At 38.4% G+C, this 26,647-nt stretch overlaps 2 protein-coding genes across 2 annotated transcripts in view; one reads left to right on the top strand and one right to left on the bottom strand.

Annotated features, from left to right (window-relative positions):
• The window catches only part of COP13 (Proteasome component (PCI) domain protein), a 36,643-nt gene extending 15,453 nt beyond the window's left edge, over nucleotides 1-21,190 (top strand). The window contains exons 6-11 of the mRNA XM_077371650.1: nucleotides 15,834-15,896; nucleotides 16,002-16,091; nucleotides 17,930-18,088; nucleotides 18,158-18,279; nucleotides 20,633-20,705; nucleotides 20,788-21,190. Coding sequence (XP_077227765.1) covers nucleotides 15,834-15,896; nucleotides 16,002-16,091; nucleotides 17,930-18,088; nucleotides 18,158-18,279; nucleotides 20,633-20,705; nucleotides 20,788-20,856 — 576 coding nt within the window. The 3' untranslated portion in view covers nucleotides 20,857-21,190. The remainder of the gene's footprint in view (nucleotides 1-15,833; nucleotides 15,897-16,001; nucleotides 16,092-17,929; nucleotides 18,089-18,157; nucleotides 18,280-20,632; nucleotides 20,706-20,787) is intronic.
• A 1,714-nt stretch (nucleotides 21,191-22,904) lies between these two features.
• The window catches only part of LOC143860931 (Transducin/WD40 repeat-like superfamily protein), a 38,584-nt gene continuing 34,841 nt past the window's right edge, over nucleotides 22,905-26,647 (bottom strand). Inside the window, exons 12-13 of the mRNA XM_077371792.1 lie at nucleotides 24,605-24,662; nucleotides 22,905-23,592 (exon numbers count right to left, since the gene is read on the bottom strand). Coding sequence (XP_077227907.1) covers nucleotides 23,237-23,592; nucleotides 24,605-24,662 — 414 coding nt within the window. The 3' untranslated portion in view covers nucleotides 22,905-23,236. The remainder of the gene's footprint in view (nucleotides 23,593-24,604; nucleotides 24,663-26,647) is intronic.

Raw genomic sequence — 26,647 nt, 5'->3', positions numbered from 1 at the left:
GTGAAAGACTTTGTCAATGAGGATGGTGTGGGATCTTTCTGCAGTGAAAAATAATCTTCCCGGTGAGGTTATAAATAACATCAAAGTTTTATCTTTAAAAGTATTCACTAATGTGGATAAGCTGGTTTGGATACCTACTTGGGTCAATTTTCTACTTCCTCTACTTGGAGTTTTGTGAAGAGCAAGATGCCACTGAAAATTTTGCCTATTTGGAAGGACTTCCTTTTGAAAGTTAGTTGCTTCCTTTTGAGAGTCTTTGAAAGAGCGATTCCTGTGGATAGCAGAATTAAGGATATGTTTACCCCTTCTTCTAAATGTAATTGTCGTGAAGAGGCCAAGGAAGCAGACCTTGATCACTTGTTTGTTGAGAGTGATTTGGCTAGAGCTTTATCGAGCTACTTTGCTTCTAAATTAGATGTGCCATTGTTGCATAACCAATCCATCATTTCTAAGCTTCTGCAATGGTTTGACTTCTCTTAGAGGAGAAAAGATTCGGCTTTTGGATTTTCATTTAAAGTTATTCCATCCTTCATCACTTGGGAGATTTGGAAGGGAGATGTAAGCGATGTATGGAAGGTATTTCCAAGCCTCGTAATATCATCACTAAGGCTCTTTTTTATGGAGCAAGCCATGTCTTTTATTCCATCTTGTGATTGTTCAGTATGGGAGTGTGGGGCACTTGGTGCCATTGGGCATTTCTCCTAAGAAGGCTATGAGGCCTAGAATCATAAAATTTACTTGGTTGAAACCTGGAAGTTTGGAACTAAAGTTGAACATGGATGGTGCTTTTAAAGATAATCCCGTTATATCTAGTGATGGAGATATCTTTAGAGATCACATGGGTTAGCTTATTTTTATGAGGTTGGTACCAACTTGCAGGTTGAAATGAGAGGCATCTTAGATGGTCTTGGATATTGTAAGGCCTTGGGTTTTGCTGAGGTTTTGATCGAAGCTTCTAGCAAGGTTTTGATAGATATGATTAATTCCAGTAAGGACCCTCCTTGGTTTATTTCTTATTATTGGCGGGACCTTACGGACCTTATCTTAGACATTAAACCTTGATTTTCACATCAGTATAGACAAGGTAATCAAGTAGCAGATTCCCTCGCCAATCTTGCTTGTGACATGATGTGCAATACATTTTTTGAAAGTGGAAGGGCTTCCCTAGATCTGCAAGGGGAGCTTTGAGATGTGATTTATTGGGTATTCCTAGTATACATTTTATTTGTTTATTTATTTTGTTTCTTGTTTTGAAGGCTAGGCGACATGTCCCCTCGTATTATTTTCTTATTATTAATAAAATTTAAGGTGCCGCCTAGGTTTCTAGATAAATTCCGCATTTAAAAAAAAAAACTCTAGTTGGGTTTAAAAATTAAATCTACATATTCCAGATGGCAGGTCTAAGGGGCAACATCTTATTATTAATAAAATTTAAGATGTTGCCCATGTTCCTAGATAAATTGCGGGTTAAAAAAAAAAAAAAAATAGTCAGAAAACAAGCCAACAGTCTGGAATCTTATAAAAAAAAGAAAGAAATAGTCTAAGTCGGGTTTTAAAATTAAATCTATGTGACATTAAAAAATAAATAAATAAAATCTATGTATTGCATGTGGTTGATCAAAGGGGCACCCCCCCCCAACACACACACACACACACACACACACACAACACACACAGACAGAAATAAAAAATAATAATAATACAAAACTTCAACTAAAGGGTATCTGCAACCATTTGGCCCACATTCTGCCGCCCACCTCCCAGAACTTGCCTACTAGGCCGGGCAAGTCCATTTTGTTCATCACATATTGATTTTGTCCCGTCATCGTACGATATTGGGCTTAAAGTTTCTCACAACGGTTCCATTGGGGCAACAAAAAGCTAAGTAATACTCTATATCTTCGAGGGGACACCTCAATTATGAACTGGGCCTACTTTATCTAATGGACAGCAGCCCAAATCCATAAGCGGGTCGTTTCATACCAGCTACTTCATGAATCTTGGTGCTTCAATGTATCTGGTTCTAAACTTGCCCTTCCTTCGGTTGACTACAACAGAGAAACTTTAAAGTCTCCAAGCGGATAGGAAATATCTTCATTTCAAGCGCTTACCCTATGGGAAGGTATTTTGTTGAAAATCCCATCATATCATTCATTTCTGAAACCCATTTACTCTCTCTCTCTCTCTCTCTCTCTCTCTCTCTCTCGGGGAGGAGGGGGGTTGGTACTGTCTCTCCTCTCTCCCACTTGAGATTAGGCTTGGGGTTGGTGCAGATTCTCTTACCAACCTGGGGAAAATGATAGCATAGGAAAGGGTATGATCACAACATCAATTAAGATATATGTAACAAAGACAAGGCTCTTCAGCTTCAGCTTACTCGAGACAAAGGCACGAGGTGTAACGACCCGATTTCCGTCACCGGGTCACTACGACCTAGAACCTGTTAAGCCACTCAATTTTTTTTTCTTTTTTAAAGCATGAACATTAAATAGCCATAGCTCTTATTCCAATATCAAGAACGTCTCCTTACAATAACTTTAATTTTAAAAAAATTACTCAACTAAATAAAGTCTCAAACTAGCCAATCTAAAATAAATTCGAAGTGTCGACGAAGGGTATCGTCTTCCTTATTTATTTGCTCCCATCATCCTACGTTCCTAGACATCTTCGTGCGCAAACGCACCCGTGTTAACATCCTCTAATCCTGGGGAGAAAAACTGGGTTAATAGCAGATCGATAGAATGGATGGCTTCTGATAGGTAGTGGAGTGTGATAGTCCCGGAGTCAAGTGATTGAACATAACAGTGCAATTATTTTCCTTATGTTTAAGTTTTAAAAAATACGTACAGGTACTACGTTGAGGCCCTATCTTATGTGAAACCCATGCACATAGACGTACCATTGCTGTCTTATCTTTGGACACGAAAGATACATACCTGGAGAAGACTCTTGCTGTCCTGTTTTTTGGGCGGGCAGCAAGAAGACACATAAAGGACACTATTGCTGCCCTGTTCTGGGGTGTAAAACTTATGCACAGAAAAGCCTACTGCTGCCCTGTTTGAGGGCATGAACTCACACACAGAAACACATCACTGCTGCCCTGTTTGAGGGCATAAAACTCACACACAGAAAAACATCATTGCTGCCCTGTTTGAGGGCATAAAATACGCACACAAAAACACATCACTGCTGCCCTGTTTTGAGGGCATAAAACTTGCACACAAACATAGAACACTGATGTGCCGTTTTTAGTATATAAAATACGCATATGAATGACGTAGAACCTGTCAAGTTTTAACACACGAAAATATGCATATATCTTACTCTAAATCTTTCCAATTTTGATACATAGAAACGCACATAACGGTCTTTAAATCTGTCCAATTTTAATATGTAATAAAAATGCATATAACTGACCTTAAATCTGTCTAGTTTTGATACGTAAAAACACCTATCAACCGTACACAAATCTTGTCCGTTTTGAGACCAAGGAAACACATGTCAACAAGGTACAAATCTGGACCGTTTTGGGACTTATAAAGCATACATTAACAGGGTATAAGTCTGGTCTGTTTTGGGATCTATAAAACATACATTACGAAGGTGTAAATCTGGTCCGTTTTTTGATCTATAAAACATACATTAACAATGCATAAATCTGGTCCGTTTCGGGACCTAGAAAACAAACCAAAACAGTGTTAAACCTGGTCCGTTTTGGGACCGAGAACAACATACAAAATAGCGCTTAATTTAATCCATTTTGGGACCAAGAAGAACACACAAAAGCAGTGTTAAATCTGGTCCGATTTGGGACCAAGGAAAACTATTCATTACATCGTTAAATTTGGTCCGTTTTGGGACCAAGAAAAACACATAAAAACAATGCTAAATCTGGTTTGTTTTGGGACCAAGAAAACACTATAAGACAAGGAAGGTAATAAGGGTACTTACTTGTTTGATGATGACAAAAGTTAGAGAATTTCAAGCCTCCCTTCCTTTAGCGTTCCACTCCTCCCCCCCCCTCTTTCTTTTCTCTTCCCTCACTCAATATCTCTCTCCCACGTTTTGCAATGAGGGAGAGAGAGACCTTTTTTTTTTTTTTCTCCTTCTCCCTCCCCCCCCCCCTTTTTTTTTTGTGTATGAATGATTTCCTAAAGGGAAAGGCCAAGCATATATAATTCGCTTAGGATTTTGATGTTTGACTTTCTTTAATTAAGGGATCTTAATGGTTAAGGAATAAACACTTTATGGAGGGTTGCCTTTTAGGTTTCCGTCCAAGAATCTGGTTGTTCGAAAATTAAATATTCTCTCCTAAATTAAAACTTGATTTATGTAATTGTTTTAACCAAACTTTCCATGAGGTTTTTCCCTCCTCTAATTCAAATTTTGTAAGTCAAATCTCTTGCCTAGTTAAAAGATATGCAAGCTAATTTTTCCTTAAATAAAAAATCAACCAATCTAAGAAATTTGCAAAATCTAATTCAAATCTCGTGAGTTGGCAAATTTTCCCACATGAGGAAAATTTGTCCCTCCCATGGGGGAATTGAATATTTTTCATGGAAAGAGGGTTTCATGGAAAATCTCTTGGTACATGTATTACTTTTAAATTTTAAGGAATTGAATGAAAGTAAAAAAGAAGAAGTTCTAAATCACAAATCCCGTATTTGACCCATACCTTAATGGTAAATTGGTCATAACTTCATCAAATCGCATCCAAATTGGGTGATCTTGGGCCCGTTGGATAGATATTCGAATATCCCATCTAACTGGGCATAACCCACATCGAACGAATAAGTTTTGACGTCCTAAAATTTAGCTATAATTAAAATGACGAAAATAATAATAAAATAATAAGATCAAGGAAAAAGTGACTAATTCTTACGATCGAGGGTTGATCAACGATGGATCGATGATCTCCACCCTCGAAAATATGATCTAATGATCCTATGGCCTAGATCTAAAGTTTTATGAACGAAAATTAAAGGCGGTCTTTACATTCTACCCCCCTTAAATGAATTTCGTCCCCGAAATTCTCTCTTCCATATCCTAGATAACGCAGTAAACTAACATCCATAATGAAATTAAAATAATAATGTATACCTACCTCTCAGTTACTACCGATGTCATAATCATCTTCCTCGTACATATCTAGTACGTTGCCAAACACAGATAACCTTCGACGCTTACTTGTAACTTCCTCTTCCGAGTATAGCGGCATTTGATTGCCGATCGAATCCGAGGATATATTGATGATTTCTTGTTCTTGATATGCAGATTCCTCCTCGGGATCTTCTTCCGGATCCTCTTCCGGTTCTTCCTCTTCTGATTCTTCTTCTTATGGTTCCTCCTCGGAATCGGATGAAATTTCTGTGGTTTCCGAATTGCTAATTTCTATGACCTCTCTCCTTGCGATCTCCCTTTGTTCTTGCTCTCTTTGTCTATCCCAAAGTCTTGGTTTGAGCATGCATATCCTCGTGGTCAACTTTGTACGTGCCATCCTAAATTTCACATTATGAATAACAGTTATAAGGGTTAGTAATGAAAAATCCAAAAATTGTTTTCTTATGATAATGCATCACCAAAGCATTAAGGTACACTTGAATCAGTAATCACATCAATAGTAATCACATCAATACGTATTTTCATCATTGACAGCATTTGTCTTCAGATCAAGAAACTTCGACATTACACATAAGAAAATACTCACAGATATCTATTTACTTACTCTTGAATTGAGTTTTTCAACTTTCAAGAGTAACAATTTGCTAATATTTTCCACATTATTCCCTTTCTATTTAGCTGATTTCTCCTTCATTACTCGCTGCTAAAATCATCTCTCAACTTCAATATTTATCTAAAGCCCCTAAACATACTAATCTCTGTTAACACTCACAGTTGAGGGAAATTTTTTTAAATCTTATCAAGACAACTCCTCCAAACATCTCCGACTTGACGCTTTAATATACCCAAGTCGGATCCATCCTTTTCCTATTATCACACCCCTTCTCCAAGCGCGGAATTCATTAGTGAGGCGATCCTAATAGGAAAATATAGTCTAACTTCCTTCTAAACGAAACTTCGAACAGTAGGAACGAAATACTCTCTATTAATTAAATCTAATGGCACTAATCTCCCTTTCCAAGATCAAGGCCAATCACTGCAATGTCAATGCTATACATAGTTTTAGATTGTAACAAGGATAAAATTTCAAGGAAAGGTATTAGTTGAATCCTGACCGTCTGCCGCCCCATCATGTACCTCGGTATTGTCGTTGACTAGAGCAAAGAAACGCCTCTCAGCTCCCAGCGGCGCATTCTTATCTTGGGCAGAGGGCGGTATTGATTTCCCTTCCCTTGGTTTTGCTGATTTGATTGAACTTGTTGCTGCTGCGGCGGAGGACGACGACGCTGAACATAGGGTGGCGCCTTAGGGCAATCCCTCCTCCTGTGATTAGGGTCTTCACAGTTGAAACACACCGCCATGGTTCTCCAACACTGTCCAACATGAATCTTCCCCCAGTGAGGGCACAAGGTCTTGGATTGTGAACCACTATCTGTTCTCGGCTTCTTGGGGGGGGGGGGGGGGTCCCTAATTCCTGCTAGCAATTGACTGGGATTTAGTTGCTTGTACTGATTTCTCGCAGTCCTCCGCTACTTCTGCCTTCTCACATGCCTCTGCCAAGGTTCAAGAACCAAGGTTAACAATACTCGCCTTAATGAAAGGGCGAAGACCGTTAACAAATTTCCGAACCCGATATGCCTCAGTAGCTGCATATCCAGGTGCAAAACGTGAAAGCTCCCTGAACGTGGCTCCATACTGAGCCACAAACAATGCCCCCTGCTTTAGATTTGCAAATTGTCCTGCCAACTGATCTTTGATACGCTCAGGAAAGAACTGCTCATTGAAGCGGGCTTTGAAGGGAGGTAGAATGTAAAGACAACCTTTAATTTTCGTTCATCAAACTTTAGATCTAGGCCATAGGATCATTAGATCATATTTTCGAGGATGGAGATCATCGACCCATCGTTGATCAACCCTCGATCGTAAGAATTAGTCACTTTTTCCTTGATCTTATTATTTTATTATTATTTTCGTCATTTTAATTATAGCTAAATTTTGGGGTGTCAAAACTTATCCGTTCGATGTGGGTTATGTCCCATTAGATGGGATATTCGAATGCCTATCCAACGGGCCCAAGATCACACAATTTGGATTCGATTTGATGAAGTTATAACCAATTTACCATTAAGGTATGGGTCAAATACGGGATTTGTTATTTAAAACTCTTTTTTATTTATTTTCATTCAGTTCCTTAAAATTTAAAAGTAATACATGTACCAAGAGATTTTCCATGAAACCCTCTTTCCATGAAAAATATTCATTTCCCCCATGGGAGGGAAAAATATTTATGGTTCGAAATTTTCGGTTGGCCCTAAAAGTGTGACACATCATATGTCTCATATTAGTTATCTAATCCTAATTAACGACTCAACTCACAAGCACCAAGTCTTACGTAGACCTGGGCTCTGATACCACAACTGTAACGACCCGATTTCCGTCACCGGGTCGCTACGAGCATGAACCTGTTAAACCACTCAATTTTTTTTTTAAAGCATGAAACATTAAATAGCTATAGCTCTTATTGCAATATCAATAATGTCTCCTTACAATAACTTTAACTTAAAACAAATTACTCAACTAAATAAAGTCTCAAACTAGCCAATCTAAAATAAATTCAAAGTGTCGACGAAGGGTATCGTCTTCCTTATTTATTTGCTCCCATCATCCTACGCTCATAGACATCTTCGTGCGCAAACGCACGTTAACATCCTCTAATCCTGGGGAGAAAAACTGGGTTAATAGCAGATTGATAGAAACTAAGCAAGTATAAAAGTTCAATTCAAACAGCAGATCAAGATCCATATAATGTAAATAGAACAGTTGAATTTCTGTAATAATGATTTACAAAAAATTTCTACAATAGAATAGAGAAACCATTTTAAAATAACAAAATGTACTTACAACTAAAATGAGAAGAGTCAACTACAATAAGAGTGAGTATAAATCCATTACATTCTTATCATTACAATTTCTTTTTAACCGAGGGCACTCCAGCTCCCAACTAGCCTGTTGCCTTTGCCGACACGGCCGATTCCGCGTGGACTTATTACGGTAGATCATATCGCCTAGGGACTCGTGGTCTCCATAGGATCCCGGCATCAACGAGGGGTTAGGCGGTTCTCCCAAGTTGTTTATTCTTAATTCCGGGGATAACTCAATGGTTTCCCATCACCGTTCCCTATTTATTCCTCTTTGATTAGTTTTTCCACACTATTATAAGCCTTTCAATTATTTCCACGTAATAAAAGAAACAGACAATTTCAAAAATATCCGTTAACAAAATTTGAATTTCATTCCAAATATATGATATAGGAACTATAATTCATTTAACATGAGCAGTTTAAAAAGTAAGACTAAATTTAGAATACTTCACCATCTCCATTGCAAAAATTGAAAATCCATACATGCAGAGTTAGCTATTACCTGCCTTAACTTACGAATGGGGAAGAATGGACGGCTTCTGATAGGTAGTGGAGTGTGATAGTCCTGGAGTCAAGTGATAGAACATAACATTGTCAATTTTTTTCCTTATGTTTAAGTTTTCAAAAATATGTACAGGTACTACGCTGAGGCCCTATCTTAGGTGAAACCCATGCACATAGACACGCCATTGCTTTCTTATCTTTGGACAGGAAGGATATATACCCGGAGAAGACTCTCGCTGCCCTGTTTTTTGGACGGCCAGCAAGAAGACACATGAAGGACACTATTGCTGCCCTGTTCTGGGGCGAAAACTTATGCACAGAAAAGCCTACTACTGCCCTGTTTGAGGGCATGAACTCACACACAGAAACACGACTGCTGCCCTGTTTGAGGGCATAAAACTCACACACAGAAAAACATAATTGCTGCCCTGTTTGAGGGCATAAAACATGCACACAAAAACACATGACTGCTGCCCTGTTTTGAGGGCATAAACTTGCACACAAACATAGAACACTGCTGTCCCGTTTTTAGAATATAAAATACGCATATGAATGACGTAGAACCTGTCCAGTTTTAACACACGAAAACATGCATATATCTGACTCTAAATCTTTCCAGTTTTGATACATAGAAACACACATATAACGGTCTTTAAATCTGTCCAATTTTAATATATAATAAAAATGCATATAACTGATCTTAAATCTGTCTAGTTTTGATACGTAAAATCACCTATCAACCGTACACAAATCTGGTCCGTTTTGGGACCAAGGAAACATGTCAACAGGGTACAAATCTGGTCCGTTTTGAGACCAAGGAAACACATGTCAACAGGATACAAATCTGGACCGTTTTGGGACCTATAGAACATACATTAACAGGGTATAAATCTGGTCCTTTTTGGACTTATAAAACATATATTAACAATGCATAAATCTAGTCCGTTTTGGGAGCTAGAAAACAAACCAAAACAGTGTTACACTTCGCCCGTTTTGGAACCGACAACAACACACAAAATAACGCTTAATTTGACCTATTTTGGGACCAAGAAGAACACACAAAAGCAGTGTTAAATCTGGTCCGATTTGGGACCAAAGAAAACTATTCATTACATCGTTAAATCTGGTCTGTTTTGGGACCAAGAAAACACTTTAAGACAAGGAAAGTAATAAGGGTACTTACTTGTTTGATGATGACAAAAGTTAGAGAATTTCAAGCCTCTCTTTAGCCTTCCACTCCTTTCCTTCTCTCTTTCTTTTCTCTTCCCTCACTCAATATCTCTCTCCCATGTTTTGCAATGAGGGAGAGGGAGACTTTTTTTTTTCCCTCCTTCCCCCTTTTTTTGTGTGTATGAATGATTTCCTAAAGGGAAAGTCCAAGCATATATAATTCTCTTAGGATTTTCATGTTTGACTTTCTTTAATTAAGGGATCTTAATGGTTAAGGAATAAACACTTTATGGGAGTTTGCCTTTTAGGTTTCCCTCCAAGAATTTGGTTGTTCAAAAATTAAATATTCTTTCCTAAATTAAAACTTGATTTATGTACTTGCAATAACCAAACTTTCCATTAGGTTTTTCCCTCTAATTCAAATTTTGTAAGTCAAATCTCTTGCCTAGTTAAAAGATATGCGAGCTAATTTTTCCTTAAATAAAAAGTCAACCAATCTAAGAAATTTGCAAAATCTAATTCAAATCTCGTGAGTTGGCAAATTTTCCCACATGAGGAAAATTTGTCCCTCCCATGGGGGAAATGAATATTTTTCATGGAAAGAGGGTTTCATGGAAAATCTCTTGGTACATGTATTACTTTTAAATTTTAAGGAATTGAATGAAAGTAAAAAAAAAAGAGTTTTAAATCACAAATCCTGTATTTGACCCATACCTTAATGGTAAATTGGTCATAACTTCATCAAATCGCATCCAAATTGGGTGATCTTGGGCCCGTTGGATAGGTATTTGAATATCCCATCTAACGGGGCATTACCCACATCGAACGGATAAGGTTGTGACGCCCCAAAATTTAGCTATAATTAAAATGATGAAAATAATAAGATCAAGGAAAAAGTGACTAATTCTTACGATCGAGGGTTGAGCAACAATGGATCGATGATCTTCACCCTCGAAAATATGATCTAATGATCCTATGGCCTAGATCTAAAGTTTTATGAACGAAAATTAAAGGCTGTCTATACACGAGGTCCTGCTCAAAATTTAGGTATGGTTGCCCATTGTTAAGAATATAACCCAATAGAAAATTAAGGGAAAGCATCTATAGCTGACATTACCTAGTCAATCATGTTTGACCTAAAGTTGGACAATCTTCTGCGGGATAGTCTTTTGTCTACCCCGGAATTTTCTCGGAAGATCAACAATGTATATCTAAACTATATGATAAAGAAATAACATCCCTCAATTCTGAGTTTGTTAAAGAATGGGCAAACAACCTAAGGATTGTTATTCCAAAAATGTCCCAGCAAACAATCTATTATTAAAGCTACCAAGAAATGTTTCAGACCTCTAAAAAGGGGCAAAAGAGAGTTTATCAACCTATCTTCTTCAATTGATTATGAGTCTAGTTTTAAGTCCAAGACCACAGTTTTAAATCTCGGCCGAAATATTTCGGTTTCGGTTTGAACCGAAACCGAAAGTACATTGGATCGGAATTTTACATGATTTCCCCGAGCTGAAATCTGAAATTTCATTTTTGGCCCTTATTTACAAAATTTCTACTGAAATTTAAAGGTTTCCACCAAAATTTTATGCATTTTAGTGGATTTTTTTTTTAAAAAGCCTAATTTTTTTTTGTAAAAATTTTAAATGATTTTGGCCTAAATTTCCATCGAAACCGATATATTTCAGTTTCGGTGGTGTCCGAAACCGACATTTAAAACCTTTCTAACACCACCCCCATTGAAGACTCTTGGGACTTTAGGTTTATCCTGCAAATTTTTTTCTAGAACATCAAGCATATAATGCCGATATAGAAAATCCAGTGTTAGGAGGCTCAGTAAGTAATAGGATGCAAGAGAATATAAGGAAGGAGGATTGGCAGTGCTTGCGGTGTCGCTACCAAAATTTTGGATGGCGGTGCAGTTGTAGAAGATGCCCGCAACCCAATTTGCTGCTCTCCTCATCCCGCACACCTTGTGGAAAGGAAAGGAAGCTGTTGGGGCAACCTAATCATGATCGAGACATTAGATCTGGTGCATGGTTCTGTTCTCCCTGTCAATATGTAAACTTTAAATGGCGGAATGATTGTCGATGGTGTCATAGGACCAGAATTCCCTCAAAATGGGTTTCTCGCGCTACGTCTAAAGAGGAATCCCTTGGTGGTGAGGTTGACCTATGGTCGGATTCGGGTAAAATCTCTCTTCACAATATTCCAGGGCTTCCACTTTTATCTATCTCGGGTAGGGAAGTGGATGTGCGAATGGATTCTCTTAGAGCTTGCTTGATAGGAAAAAAGCTAAACCAGCACGAGACCCTGCAGGAACTCTGGAAATGGGCTCAGGAATTCTGGGAAATCCCAACATTACATTGTTCTTCTGTGTTGGCGTAGAATGAAGTCATTTTTATGTTTGAATCAGAATCTCAAGCTTTATAAGTCCTCGCTAAAGGCTCTGTGGCCTTGGACAATCATTTGCTCTCCATCTTCCCTTGGACAGGGGATTTTACTCAAGGAGTGGAAGTTCTCTGGATTCACTTCCATGGCATTCCCCTGCACACCTGAGCTGTCTCTACGGTGGAGGCACTAGGGGGTCTCTTTGGCAAGGTAGTAGAAACCAAGATGGAAGGAAATCACCGGCATTGTATGAGTTTTGTCTCAGCTAAAATTCTAGCCCCTCGTTGGATCTACCCTAACTCTAGTGTTACTCGTAGAATTATAGACCAAACCTATACTATTGGGGATGAACTTGCGAAATAAATTTTTTCTTCGCCGGCGGAATGCCTTTCGGCGGGTCAGAACTCTACGCCCGGCGAGCCGTTGGATCCTGTATGGGATTCAAATTTCAAATTTAATAATTCAATCATTCCAGGTAGGTCGTCCAAGAGTATGCCATTAATCAGCTCTGACAAAGATGTGATGGGACCTAAAGATAGATTTGCAGACGCTTCTAAATTGCTGGTGGGCCCCAAGAACTTTAAATCTAAATCCCCTAGACAAAATACTGCTTCGTTGGCTGTACCTATTAATGACAATTCGTTTAGTCTTCGCTCTAGAGTCAGGAAACCTCGTGCTCCTGCCTTCAACCCTCTCATGGGGTTAAGATCCCAGGAAAGTCTCCTTATGAGTTTGTTTGGGAAATCCTTGGTCTTAAAGGCTGGAGCTAGAAGGCTAAACAGTAGTCTGTTGAAATTCTAAAAAATTCTCAAATCTGACAGGTTTGGTCCTCTCTAGCTATTTTGTAGGGGAGAATCCTGAGGTGAAGATGGATTATAACAATGATGGATTGCATGGTCTAGGGGGGTGTTTTCAGTTCTGGACGCTATTCTAGCTTGGGGCCATTCTAAGCGGGTTGAGGTCTAGTCACTGAGTTGGTTAGTGTTTTTTCTGCCTAGTCTCTTAGAATTGAAGGTAGTAAGGGTAAGGGTCTCACTGATAAAAAAAGAAAAAAGAAAAAGGGTAGGGATCTCTTTTGGGAAGGTGCAAAAAACTCTAAGATGGGACAGGTTGTTTAAAGCAAACTTTAAATTGTCTCTGCACTAGGCTTTTGGGATGGGACATCTTCGGGGACTCTTTCAGGCCTATTCATAAGGCAGTGGTATCTTATCTTATGAATTGACTGGATTTTGCAATGATTTATGTGTATCCATCATACTCTTGTAAGAAAAGATGGAAGATCAGGGTCCCGGGCAGCAGGAATCATCGTCATGCCAGGGGGGCGTAAGAGAACTATTCTTGGAACTCATGGTGCTGGAAAATATCCTTCATAAGATAAGAAGGATGTCCTATGATGAAAGATTAGCCTCCATTAACGGATTTCTAGAGAAAAGCAGAAATCGGAAGAGAACATGGGATTTCTCGAAGGAGATGGCTATTTCCTACATGGAGGATGAGATTGAAGCTCGAGGAAACCCGGGGTTTCTGGACAGGAATCCGGAAATGGCGACTTTACCGATTTCCTTTCTACAAAGTCTTCTTGATGAACTGGTAAATGCTCCTCTTAGTTGTTATATCTAAGAGGTTGCTTCTGTTGTGATCATCGTCTGATAGTCTTTGGATTAGACATTAGGCTGGGGATCAACTCGAGGAGGGAGCTAGAAAGGCCTCTAAAGGAATTGGGATTCCTTCGATAATCACGTATTTGTATCCCCGAATTTTACTAGTTTCAGGTGGAGGAAAGTGAGGGATGTAGGTTGAATTAATAATACTGCAAGGCTTTTGGCTTGAAATGGTCGGGGAAATTTCCTATTTTTTTGAGGTGTAAAGCTACACTGGTCTGACTCAGGGTATGCCCAGGTCAGTCCTTCTGATACTATGTAATGTTAAGAGGGACCTCTGGTCTCCTTTGTAATTATTACAGTATCAATAAAATATGTCATCTTTCAAAAAAAAAAAAAAAAAAAAAAAATCCAGTGTTGAGGATCTCGTTAGATTTGTCAATCCTGAAATAATGCTGTTGATGGAAACAAAATTGAGTCTGTCGTCCTAATAATTATTCATTTGGTTTGGGATAAAGCAAAGGCAATTATTATTCCATCCAAAGGCATGTCAGGGGCATCTGGGTTCTTTGGGATCCTCAATCTCTATCTTTTAGTCAGATATTTCATGGTTGATTCTCTATATCTGCACTGTTGACCATTAATTCTTTCTTTTGGCTTATGTCAGCTGTACACACCCCTTGTATTGATATCGAGACAAAATCTCCATCTAGAGACATTATGGAGATTTCTCTGTCAAATCCTTCTATGCTAGTAATTTGGGTTCCACACTGGTCCAAAATTCCCAAATGTATGGAACTCCCAAGCCTCACCAAGAGTCATTGCCTTTTTTTGGTGTGTTCTTCATAGTAAAATTCTTACTTGAGACCAAATTGTCACTAGTCGAATTTGTGAGGTTTGAGACTGTATATTGTGGTTTCTCACTTTAGACTCCATCTAATCTATTTATTCACTGCCTAGAGTGGTTCAAATTTGGACCTTTTTCTTCGGACTGTTTAATAGTGATGTGCCGAGCTTATCGTCAGTTGATTTTTTATGGAGCTGGTGGTGCAAGGCGAAAAAATCATAAAGATCACATTTTTATAAGAAAGGCAAAAATTTGGGTTGATTAATTAATTGGATATTGTAGACATTTCCGAGCGTGCAATTAAAAACCCTTTTTTTGACAACATTTATTTTCAAGATTTATTTAATGCTAGGGATCGTCGTAAGTGTTAATTATTGCCCCTGATGTGTGTTTCTTATATTTAGATTCCTTATGGTGTTGCTTGGCTTACACTTATGATGGCAGTAGGAAGGTTTCACGAACTGAAAATGGTAAAATCCCCGCTGCCAGCATTGCCTTTTCTCTGAGTTTAATGGTCAGATCACTCTTATTCAGGTCCAAGTGGCGAGAGTGATGCAACAGAGGCCGAAGTTAAATAGGGTGTGGAACAGGATTAAACCTTTATCTCTTTTAGACCCCTCGGAAATCTGGGTTGAGGGCGATTTGCTTAACATAATCAGATAGCTCAAGGAAGAGCCTTCCTTAGAGATTTGTATGTTTATTCGGTATGGAGTCTATCTTTACTCGTATCCACCTGAAGGAAATTTACGAGTTGACAGTGTAGCAATTTTTTACATTTCTTGTATGAAGTTGTTCTTGTGTCATGAGATGCCGAGCTTCTAGCTGTCCGCGGCCGATCCCCTGCTCTTTTCGTTCTTTTTTTTCTTGGATCCTGTTGTATCTTTCCTTAGTTTAATATAATACATTTTTGGAAAAAATGAATTTTAGGTCACACGACTTTCAGAAAACTTCAGTTCGCTGGCCCCCCTCCTCTCCTCCTCCCCTAAATGCTGTATTTTTTCATCCTTGTCTCGTGTCAAAATGGTTGTACTGCCAACTATCAACTTTTGGAATTCTGGAGATAGTCCTTTGCAGGTGTATCTAATTCCTGTGCGTATTATTTTCTTTTTCTCGATCATAGATTGGTTGAGTAATTGTTCTTATATTGGTTTAACTTTGCAGAGTCAGCTAATGCATTGTCAGCTAGTGCCGTTACTTTTTCCCAAGTTTTAGACAAAAATTTTTGAGCTTTCTTGTGGAAAAATTAGATTTTTTAGCTAGAACTTTCTCTTGTAGGTACCTCCTTTCCCGAAGTATACTTCTTCAATAGCTCAGAGGACTCTTAAAAACCATGTTCAGGTAACTTTGGAAACCAAAGTACTATTTTTTTATGCTAAAATAACATTTGTTTGTAAAATGAAGTTTGGGTTGAATGTTATCTTAAAATATTTTTACCATGTGCAGCCTTACTTGGACTTGTCAGTTTGCTATGCCACTGGAAAAATTTCAGAGCTAGAAGCTTGTATTGAGCTAAACATGGAGAAATTCAGAAGTGTGAGCTCTCTATCATACTCTTTCCCATTGCACATAATTAGAGCTTCTCTGTCTTGATTAAAAAGATGATATAATCCTGTTAAAGTTCACAGGTTGGATTTTGTATACCTTTGTTATTTGTGAAAGCATTATGGTTGTACCTTCAGTTCTTTTTATTTATTTTTCGAATATCTACAGGATTTGGGCTGTATATTGACCCCAACACGAGTATGTGTGGTGGATGAGGCCAGGCTTCTCACAATTAGATAATAAACCATACCAACTATTTAGCACCAAAATGACATCCGTACTTGGAGCTTAGACCTATGTGAACAACCAACTGCATTTGACAAATTCGCTATAAAAGGAGCCAAAAGGCACAATTTTACTAATGGATGTATCAGGGCTTGTGAAGTTGACGTTCCATGGAAGGGAATAGTAAATGGGTACGAAAAGGGGTACAAAATTAGGTTTTATGAGCGTTGGATAAAGGTTGTTACATAACAATCATCATGAGAATATCACTAATAGTAATAAGTAATAAATAAATAAATTTACACATCTACATGAGCTACATAAAATAAAAGCTGCTGAATAATACTATGGACAATGTTGTAAACTGTAATTAGTGTAACATATAGTATGATGTTTATTTATTTATTTTGAATGGTAGCAGTTTCATTCAGAAGGGAAAGGAAGACCGAGATGGTCAACCGAAAAGTATATAGAGAATACCAAGCTAAAAACAAACAAGATACAAAAAAGAGAAAATAAAGATCAAGGAGGAAGGAAATCAAACATCTCCAGCCCCTGTTTCCCCACACCATCCCTGGCCAATCTGTCTGCCACATTGTTCCCTGAACTGGTTCCCTATATGTTTCATTCCATTTCAATGAAAGCTCACTTTGGTCAATTGTTGAAGTCTATTAACCTTTGACTGTGAACAGATGTTCTAATTGATTCTACAACTTGTCATTCTCATGAAACAAACTTTTCTATATTTTCGATTCAACGCTATATCACATCTCCTGCGATGCCATTCCACAAATATTATTCTCGGGAATTTCTCAGCAAGGGAAAATATCGGGATATATATATATATATATATATATATATATATATATATGAGAAAACGGTTCCTACACATGTGTAGAGAGTTCTCTACACACTAGCTTAAAATACAGTGGGGGCCCACATTGTTTGGGTGATCCAAGCCATCCATTTTAAAGGCCCTCACATAGATAGGGTGTCTACAAAAAATCAGATCCATAGGATCATCCCAACCCTACGATTTGTGGAGGTAAAATGGATGTCTTTAAACCTTCACAAATTAGTCCATTTTTTGCCTCCACAGTTCGAATGGTTAGGATGATCCTATGGATCTGATTTTTTGTGGACACCCTATCTATGTGAGGGCCTTAAAAATGAATGGTTTGGATCACCCAAATAATGTGGCCCCCACTTTATTTTAAGCTAGTGTGTAGATAACTTATCTACACATATGTGTAGGAACCGTTTTCTCTCTCTCTCTCTCTCTCTCTCTCTCTCTCTCTCTCTCTCTCTCTCTTTATATATATATATATATATATATATATAGGGTTTATAGCAGGGAAAAAAGGTAAAAATAAAATTATTTAATAAATATATAAAATTTATGAAAAATATAAAATATCGGGGTAATTTCATGATATTATCGTGATATTTTATGATAAAATGAAAATATCACTATAAAATCTTGGGTTTATTTCGGGATTTTGTCGTTTTATCAAGATGTCGCGATAAAAATGTGATATTTTGAAAATATCGTAGATATTTGTGACATAGCTGTGATTTTTTATATGATCCATGTTTTGTTTCAGGACAACAATCTTGGATTAGTGAAGCAAGTTTCATCATCTCTATATAAGCGAAACATCCAGAGGTTGACACAAAGATACTTGACTCTGTCACTCCAAGATATAGCCAACACTGTGCAGCTGGAGAATGCTAAGCAAGCAGAGATCCATGTTCTTCAAATGGTTGTTAACTCTTCAAACATTAATATTCTGCTAGTTATTTTTTCTGAAACTTTTTCTTTTATGATTTAGATTCATGATGGTGACATATTTGCATCAATCAACCAAAAGGATGGAATGGTCAGTTTTCATGAGGATCCCGAGCAATACAAAAGCTGTGAGATGATTGAGCGTATGGACTCATCAATTCAGAGGTATGCAGAATGTTTCTCAGTAGATATCTTTTACTAACTAATGTATCACTCATACTGTGGGAAAAATGTTATGTTGTATTTATTTAGAGATTTGCTGACCTTATAGTTCTATTCTTTTACATCCCCTTTAAACTGAGATTGTGGACAATCATCTTATTGAAACTTTTTTCTGGTCAATGGAAATCATATTGGTGATAAAATGCCTGCTGCTGAAAAAATAGTGTTCAACGAGCAATATCTGCACTTCTTATCATTTAATTTAATCTTCTATATTTGGGTGCTCTTCCATTTTGTCTATAGTACGGAGATTGCTTTGAATATGACTTGGGCAAACGTATCCATTTACATTATGTCCAAGTTGATGATGGGTGAGTAAGTTTTTCCTTTCTCTTTTATGAATTCTTTTTTGTAGCAGAGTGAGAGAAAAATACATTTATTTTCCAAAGGTTTTTTTTTTCTCTTCCAGTAATAAAGGGACATGCGCACTCCATATGCCTATATTTATAATAATGAGTTGTGGATGCATAAGAATCAATAGTATTTTAGGTATTTCTATAGTACTCGATCCGTATAAATAGACAAGTCCCTCACATGCATATAGGTTTTCTCTCAAAGAATAAGAGGGATTTCCTTTCTTCCCGTCATGAATGGAGAGAAGAGAGCAATGATCGGCAACAGGTTGTTTTCATCATGTTGCCGGAAGGTCCCATCATGATCTTAATCGGAGCCCTTGGCACCATAGTTTTATAACTCCCCCGCTTCTGCGTTGACTCCCTTTTACCTTGGCCACATTTCACGTTGCGCCGCATCTGCGTTCCGCATTATGCCCTACAAAGTCAACAAAGATTCCTTTCACTCTCCCAAATTACGACCGCATCAATTTAGTACTCAGCCGCGTCAACCGAGTACTCGACCGTGTTGTGCTGAGTCGACTAGGATTTTCTTCAGCCGCGTTCTGCACCACATCCGCATTTTTAAACACTGCTTGGCGCAACCTTTTCCAGCATATGTCGACTTTAAGGGGCCGTGGGTGGTCGTAGCAAACGATCGATCGCTCAGACATGGAGTCTTTGGTCTAATCGGTAGGGATTGGAACTTGGAAGGAGATTAGATCTTTCAGGTCTCATGATAGCTCAACTGAGAAGGTTGAAGATGAAAGATGGATCACGATTTTGAAGTGAGAAGAGAGATATAGGATCACATTAGCTAGGGCAGAGGGTAAGTTGTGCAACTGTATGTACTCACGATGCCATTTCCGTAACTTCAGATCCAAGAGTTAGATGAAAATGTGTAGAAAGTGGCCGTAGGAGAGTGATCAAGGAGCTCTCCGATGGTTTTTTATTCTCCTCCCCCAGATTTTCTTAGGATGGTTTGAGTGATTCGCACGAGATGTCCTCTCCATTGATTGGTAAAAGACAAAAGGAGTCCTGTTTGCTGGGCCTTCCTTGGTGGTGTTGCCCAAAACAAGTGGTGGAAGAGAACAAATCTTTTCTAAGCTGGTGCTGTGTGGGATATGTCGGTGACTGATAGTCACCGATATATGTTCTGGAATTGTGGGTGGCAAGCGAATGGAAGCTTAAGGGCCATGTGTAGGTTTGCCCTGTTGGGACTTAAAGATCATCTTCTCCCGTTGGTGGTTGATGTGGAATCTGCGGTGAAAGAGAAAGGGAATGATTTGGTGGTCATTTTCAAAAAGTGATGAAGTGGAACCCCGCCCTTCCCTTTACTCTAAAATGGAGCTGGATGTCTGTTAGAGGAGTTTCCCTTCTGGCTTGGGACTCTGACACATTCGAGGTTATGACAATCTCTTTGGAGAAGTGCTGAAGTTTTATATCATTCTTGTAGGTTTAGTTCTGAGATCTACCTTTTGGATTTTGATATCTTGTTTTGGCCCGGAGGCTTGGTCGAGAGAGATCAAAGTGATTTTTCTGGGAGGATGAGTGGTCAAGGGTCAAGCTTTGTTTCGAAGGTCAGGGACAATTACATGGCTGTCCCTTGTTGGTCCTGTAGAATTTGCATATTGATCTTTGAGGCTTTTAATATTTTGCTTACTGATCATTCTCAAAGTGAGGTGTATGTTTCGGTTTTCAAAATTTTTTGGTGCTGTTCTTTGGAAAATCTTTCATGCACAGCTGCTGGTTTGTTTTCCTTGGAGGTGTAATGCTGTCTAATAATCACTTCCATTTATGAAACAGCGATACCTGATATGTGAGCGAAATTTATAATTTCATAATCATAACCCAACAATGATTTGACATTGGATCTCTTATAATATCATTCCCCAAATTTATATATTATACAACTGTCTATACCCTATACAATAACCAGCTCGTCCCTTTGGGATCTATTCTAGGATAATGGCCTTGACAAAGAAACTTCGAACAATTGATGAACAGATTTCTTGTGACCCATCATACCTGACAAAGGTGAGTCTCATATATTTCATGATTCTATTCTCCATCTTTTACTGTAAGCTGGATTGAATTTGAAACCCATTATGCTATTCAGGCTGGGAGAGAACGCCCAAGATTTGAATTCGATGATTTTGATTCAGTTCCTCAGAGATTCAACATGTGAAACATGGTAGTTGTATATACAATCAAGGTACCTTCTATATTTTGATTCAGTTTATAGTGAATCCATATGCAGTGATCATCAAATTTCAAAGTGGGGGACTTTGATGCCTCTTTTTCTGTTTGCCGCTGCTGTCAGCTGGAGTTTTGTTATCCCGGCAGCCATCCTAATACTATCATTGATTTGTCCATGGAATTATCTTGAATTGTCTTGGCACGAGTTAGATGTTATCTTACACAATGAAATTGAGACTCTTTAGAAGGCCAGCCACCTTTTAATTGTAGTCTTAAAACATATCAGTTTAATGCAATGCTATTGCTAACTGCGTTTAAATGTTTGATTTATTGCCATTATCAGTTGTTCGGTGGGAATGCCCATACCATTAGTTCAGGAATATCAGTCCTTTATCTATACTTTTCCGATTGAATGCCATTGCTATTGAGAACTTGTAACAGCCTCAAACAGTAGAGTAGAGAAGTGAAATCAAAGGAAGGATTGCAATTTATTAACAGGAGAGCAGTATGTCTTATATATTGGATTTGCTAGGCAAGTTTGCTCAAAGCCATTTCACTGCTAACTTTTGCAGGAGAGAACAGCCACACAGGCGCACTTTTTAGCTGATTTTGTCTGATTCATTTAATTTGTCTAAGGTGACTTCTCATACAAAAGTGAGTCGCGAGAAGGCTTTCTGTGAAATTGCCTAGAAAATCCCGTATATTTAGCAGTTTTTGTTTTATTCATTTAACTCATCTAAGGTGGCTTTTCTGCCAGGAGCAACTAGGCATTTAGCAAAACCGATTTCTCCCGTTTTTTAGGAGGTGCAAAATCGGTTCGAGTGTATTAAATGAAGCCAAATTTTATGGATGGTGGTTAAGCATATGCTGTAGGGAATTTAACTCACCCCTAAAAGCTAGCTTTTAAGGTGAGGGTGCCCATTCCCTTATAACCCATCACCATCCATTTCATTTATCCAATGTCGGACTATTTGCTTTTGCATGGAACCCCAAACGTCTCCCGTCCATGCGGAAGCAACATGGATAATTTTGCCGAACCGGGGTTACCAGGACGCAAACCGTGGTTACCTGTTTCTGATACCATTTGTAGGGATGTAACTGGGTAGAACACGCCCCTAAAAGATAGCCTTTAGGTGGAGGGTGCTCATTCCCTTATAACCCATCTCCATCCACTTCATTTATCCGGTGTGGGACTATTTGCTTTTCCGTGCGACTAGCCCTTGATATTTTATTAAACAGCAACCTCTTAACAAGTGAGCTGCTGCTGGATCAAATATCAAGGGCGTGAAGTCCAGGGCACCATATAAAATCTCTTAAATGAATTACATAAGTAGCATTTCTCTCCTGAAAGATAGGGGATGTAAAATCTGTTTTTGTTGGGGGAGGAACTAACAATTCTAAAAAATCCATTTTGTTTCCAAGTGGAGAATGCTTCATTAGGATGCCAACTAATTGTAGTACAATGGGGTGTGCCAACTAGGGTTTGATTACGGGTGCAACTTGGGTCAGGATGCCAACTAATTGTAGTACAATGGGGTGTGCCAACTAGGGTTTGATTACGGGTGCAACTTGGGTCGGGAAAAGTCAACCCGATTTAATTTTGGATTGGGTTAGGGCCTTGGCAACCCGACCCGAACCCAGCCTCCGTCCTCTAATTTTTTCATGATTTTCTTAGGATTATGTTTTTTTCTTGTATTTTACTGTTTGGCCCTAGATGAATCCGACTCAGCCCGAACCCGGCCCAACCCAATTTGGAGGCGGGTTTGGTTAGGGTTGACCATCCTCAACCCGAGGCTCGGGTTGGGTCAAATTAGGGTTGAGGGAATGCTATCTCGGGTTGGGTTAGGGTTGGCCTCAACCCTACGCAACCTGACCCGAGTTGCTCCCTTAGGTTTGATGGGTACCATCCTTGATTGATCCAAAATCATCCACTTGATAAGTCTTGCTTTGGATCTCTTTATGTCCCAAAATTTAATGCCAATCAACTAATACTAATATCTATGATGTGCATTTTCGGCCCGCCAAAAACTCCACATATGCCCAACATCAGTTCACATTCAACAGCAAACAATACACATAATTTAATGTCACTATCCCAAAATAATACAGCATCCAATAAAAAGTAACAACCTGTTTCACATCACAACCCAGCTAAAGGGTATATGTTAAATGGTCATTTAATGACCACGGATCTAAAAAAAAATAACTCTCCCTTGGGAATAAATATGCAGAAAACCCCTGATGGGAGATGCAACTATTCCCGTTAGATCACATTCACCAATCCGTCCGTTGCCATGAGATCGCATTGTTAGTCGCTTGTCCGATTCTTTGTCACCTACCTACTGAAAGGCAAGAAGTACTCTGTTGTATCATGGCGTGTCATCATTTTCATCATCTTGAATCCTCTTCTTGCTCAGTTTTGACTTGATTCTTATGATTTTCTTGTGCTCTTTGGATGCCTTTCTTCTTTTTAATGGCAGTGGCTCATCATCATCATCATTGTTGTCGTCAACTTCAGTATGGTCTACTACTTGGGCCTCTCTTGGTTGATCATTGTCGTCAACTTGAATCCTCTTCTTGCTCTTTTTGGATTTGGTCTTTTTGCTACGCTCTTGTTCTTTAGATGGCTTCCTTCTTTCCAAAAGCAGTGGTTCGTCATCATCTTCATCTGCGGTATGGTTTACTTTGGCCTCACTTGGTGGATCAGCTTTACAGCCAGCGATCTCTGTGGAGAAAGATATCGATAATATCCAAATAATTAACATCCAGATAAAATTCTATTACCTATAAATGATTCTCTTTACTTTGAAACTACAATGGTGAGATTCGCTGAGAGGCATTGTGTAAGACCATTAAAAAAAAAAGTGACATATGAGTGTAAGACCATTCGCTGAGAGGCATTGTGTAAAGACTTGCCATAAGTTCAGTGCACAAGACCATTCAAAAAAAAAGTAGTAGTTTAGTGCACAAGAAACAGATGGCAAACACAGTGCTTAGCCATGGTTTTTTGGGGCTCAGAACCCAAGTCGGGTTTGAAAGTTTAATAAACAGAGAGCAATAAAATCGGAGGCAGAAGATCTAGAGAAAGGTGGGAAGTCAATACAACTGTAGTCTGGCTCCCAGAAAACAAGATAGATGAAGCTATGGATGCCGAGTCCAAACGGAAAATAGACATTAAAAAAAAAATGTCCAAATGGGAATAGCCTTCACTTCAAAAAAGAATGGGAGGAGGTTTTAAATACCCAGTGCAATTTTTTTTTATTGGTTAAGTTGGTTTTAAACCTTTATCCTATAAAAAATGCAACATTGAGCACCTCCCAACTGAGTTGACTCAACTGCGAGACAATCTTGCAAATTTGGGTTTGCTTGTATAAACCTTGCGACTTAAAATTAAATGCACGAGCTGTAATCTTCTATTTATTGGGTCTGTTCTTGCAGTATTATGATTGTCAATAAATTTTCTTTCACTTGACAAAAGATAAGCGGAAAAATACACATGAGATGACCACCATAAGGATCAATAAGCTTTGCAATCAATTTTAAGCCACTGTTATGATGTTACCTACTATTTTATACTAAGTTTTAAGTTTACAGTGAAATGACAAGCAATCAGGATTCCCCTAGCAAGTACAGCTAGTACGGAATTTCATATGCATAGCATTGGACTCATTCGGATACCTGATCTAAACCCTTAAAAAGTTACCAAATATGCAACATAAGCACACCAGAAAACTGACCTCCATCCATGAAATTTGAGTCAAACACAACATTTGTTAGATGCTGCTTCAGGAAAACCTGTTCCAAACAGTATATTGAGTTTAAAATTAGAAAAATGAAACCAATATAACCAACTAGAAATAGAACAAGAAACGTATTGAACATATTTTATCAATGTTCAGCCCCAAAGATAAAGTGTCTATGGCTAATGCATAAGTATGTTTTCGACTGGTTTGAAGCCAGCTATAGTAACATGAAAAAAACACAATTAAAAACACAGATGTTTGCCAAATACAGACAAGAAATTCGATATTTTATAGATCAAGCCTGCTCCCACATGACTGCAAAGATCCAAGGAATCAAAATCAGAAGAGCAAATATCCCATCATTATTTTATGGGCCTAAACAGTGATCCCTCAAATAAATATAATGTATATAATTCTTTAATCATTTGGCCAGTTGTCGTTTAGACCAAGGTTACCAGAAACACACCAGGAACATGGGAAGCTGGCTTCCGGGGAATTGGGGTTTAGAAGAAAAAAAAGTGATGCTTCCCAAAAGCTGGGGAAGCACGTTTCCGATTTGTGGGAAGCACGCTTCTCAATCTGGTGAACGGAGTCTAGCGGACATTTTCAAGAGCTCTAGGTGTTTGTGGCAAGGAAATTATCCATCCCCTTTCTCTTTACCTATGCATGAGAGGCATTGTGTAAGCTGAGAGTAAATGAAGTAGATAGGACCGGATTAAATGGGTTTAATTTGGGGGCGGGTGGGAATTGGATATCACTCTGACATCTCAAATTTGTGGATGTAGCAATGATTGTCTTTGGTGATGACTTAGAGCAAGTGATGAACTGAAACATGTGTTCAGATGGTTTGAGACAATCGCTAGGCTGAGGATTTAATGTGGGAAAGAGTTTGATCGCAAGTCTTTACATTCCAATTGACAATGGACATTTTTAAATCCATGTGGAAAAGAGTTTCGGTAATCGTTTCAGTGAGGATGAAAACGTAAACATTTCGGTTGCTTCGTGTCGGTTTTAGTAGAAACTTAAAACCATGTCTGGGATTAGGAAAATTGGCTTTGGGGACTAATGCGCTATTGGGAAAGCGGTTACAGAAGTTCCGAGAGGACAAGGCCTTATGGAGAAAAGTAATATTAGGGAAATATGGAGAAAGGTATGGTGAGTGGGATAATATGAGGCGGCTAGGTAGAGGTCGAGGCTCGGGGGCTTAGAAGTCTCTATATCAAGTTTGGACTGAGTTTGCATCGAGGATTACGTATACGTTTTCGTAGGCTTTATGGTTAGGTAGTGTTTATGTGCTTTATAGGATTGCACGAGATAAGGGTAAGAATAAAAGGTTGCTATAAGATGTTAAGGAAAAGTGTGATTTGGGGTTGGGTTTGATATAGGCATTTAAAAGATGGTGAGATTCAGTTTATCATTTCTACTCTTCTATTGTTTAAAGATGCTTTTGTCTCATAGTGGCAGGAGGATAGGTGATTTAGGGCAAGTTTTGGAAGGTGCTGGTTCTACCTAAGGTTCAAACGTTTGCAGATGTGACAGTTTTGAACATGATCAACACAACGAATAGGCTGAAAACAAGAATTTTAGACTGGCTAAAAGATACCTGATGTGTAGAGAGGAAAATGAAGAGGAATCGGATTATCACATTTTCATTTATTGCAAGCTTGAAAAGAAAATCATGGATTTGGTTTTGAAGAGGCTTGGCATTGTATGCGTTTTTCCCAAGTTCTTAGCTGAGTTATTTGAAGATTGGATGCGTCAGCATTTGGGTTTCAAAGTGAAGATGGTAGAGGATACTTCAGAAATGATATGAATATTATACCGACATTGGTAGCAGATACTTCATGAGCATTTGTTGAATTAATTGTCATGCTTCAATATGGTACTCATATGTCACTAATACCAAATAAAGCATCATACTTTTTGTTTGTCAATGTTGTATTTGTTGAATTTAAATTTGAGTATGCAAGTCTTGTAGATCCCATAATGTAAAACAATTTATTTTCCCAAGTCAAATATAGTTAATGTTTCTAATAT

The sequence above is a fragment of the Tasmannia lanceolata genome, unplaced genomic scaffold (genome assembly GCF_043159265.1).
Source record: "Tasmannia lanceolata isolate RefF3 unplaced genomic scaffold, GAP_Taslan_0.1 ptg000037l, whole genome shotgun sequence".
Classification (NCBI taxonomy): domain Eukaryota; kingdom Viridiplantae; phylum Streptophyta; class Magnoliopsida; order Canellales; family Winteraceae; genus Tasmannia; species Tasmannia lanceolata.
Note: the sequence above shows the minus strand (reverse complement) of the source record. Positions and strands in the feature narration are given on the sequence as shown.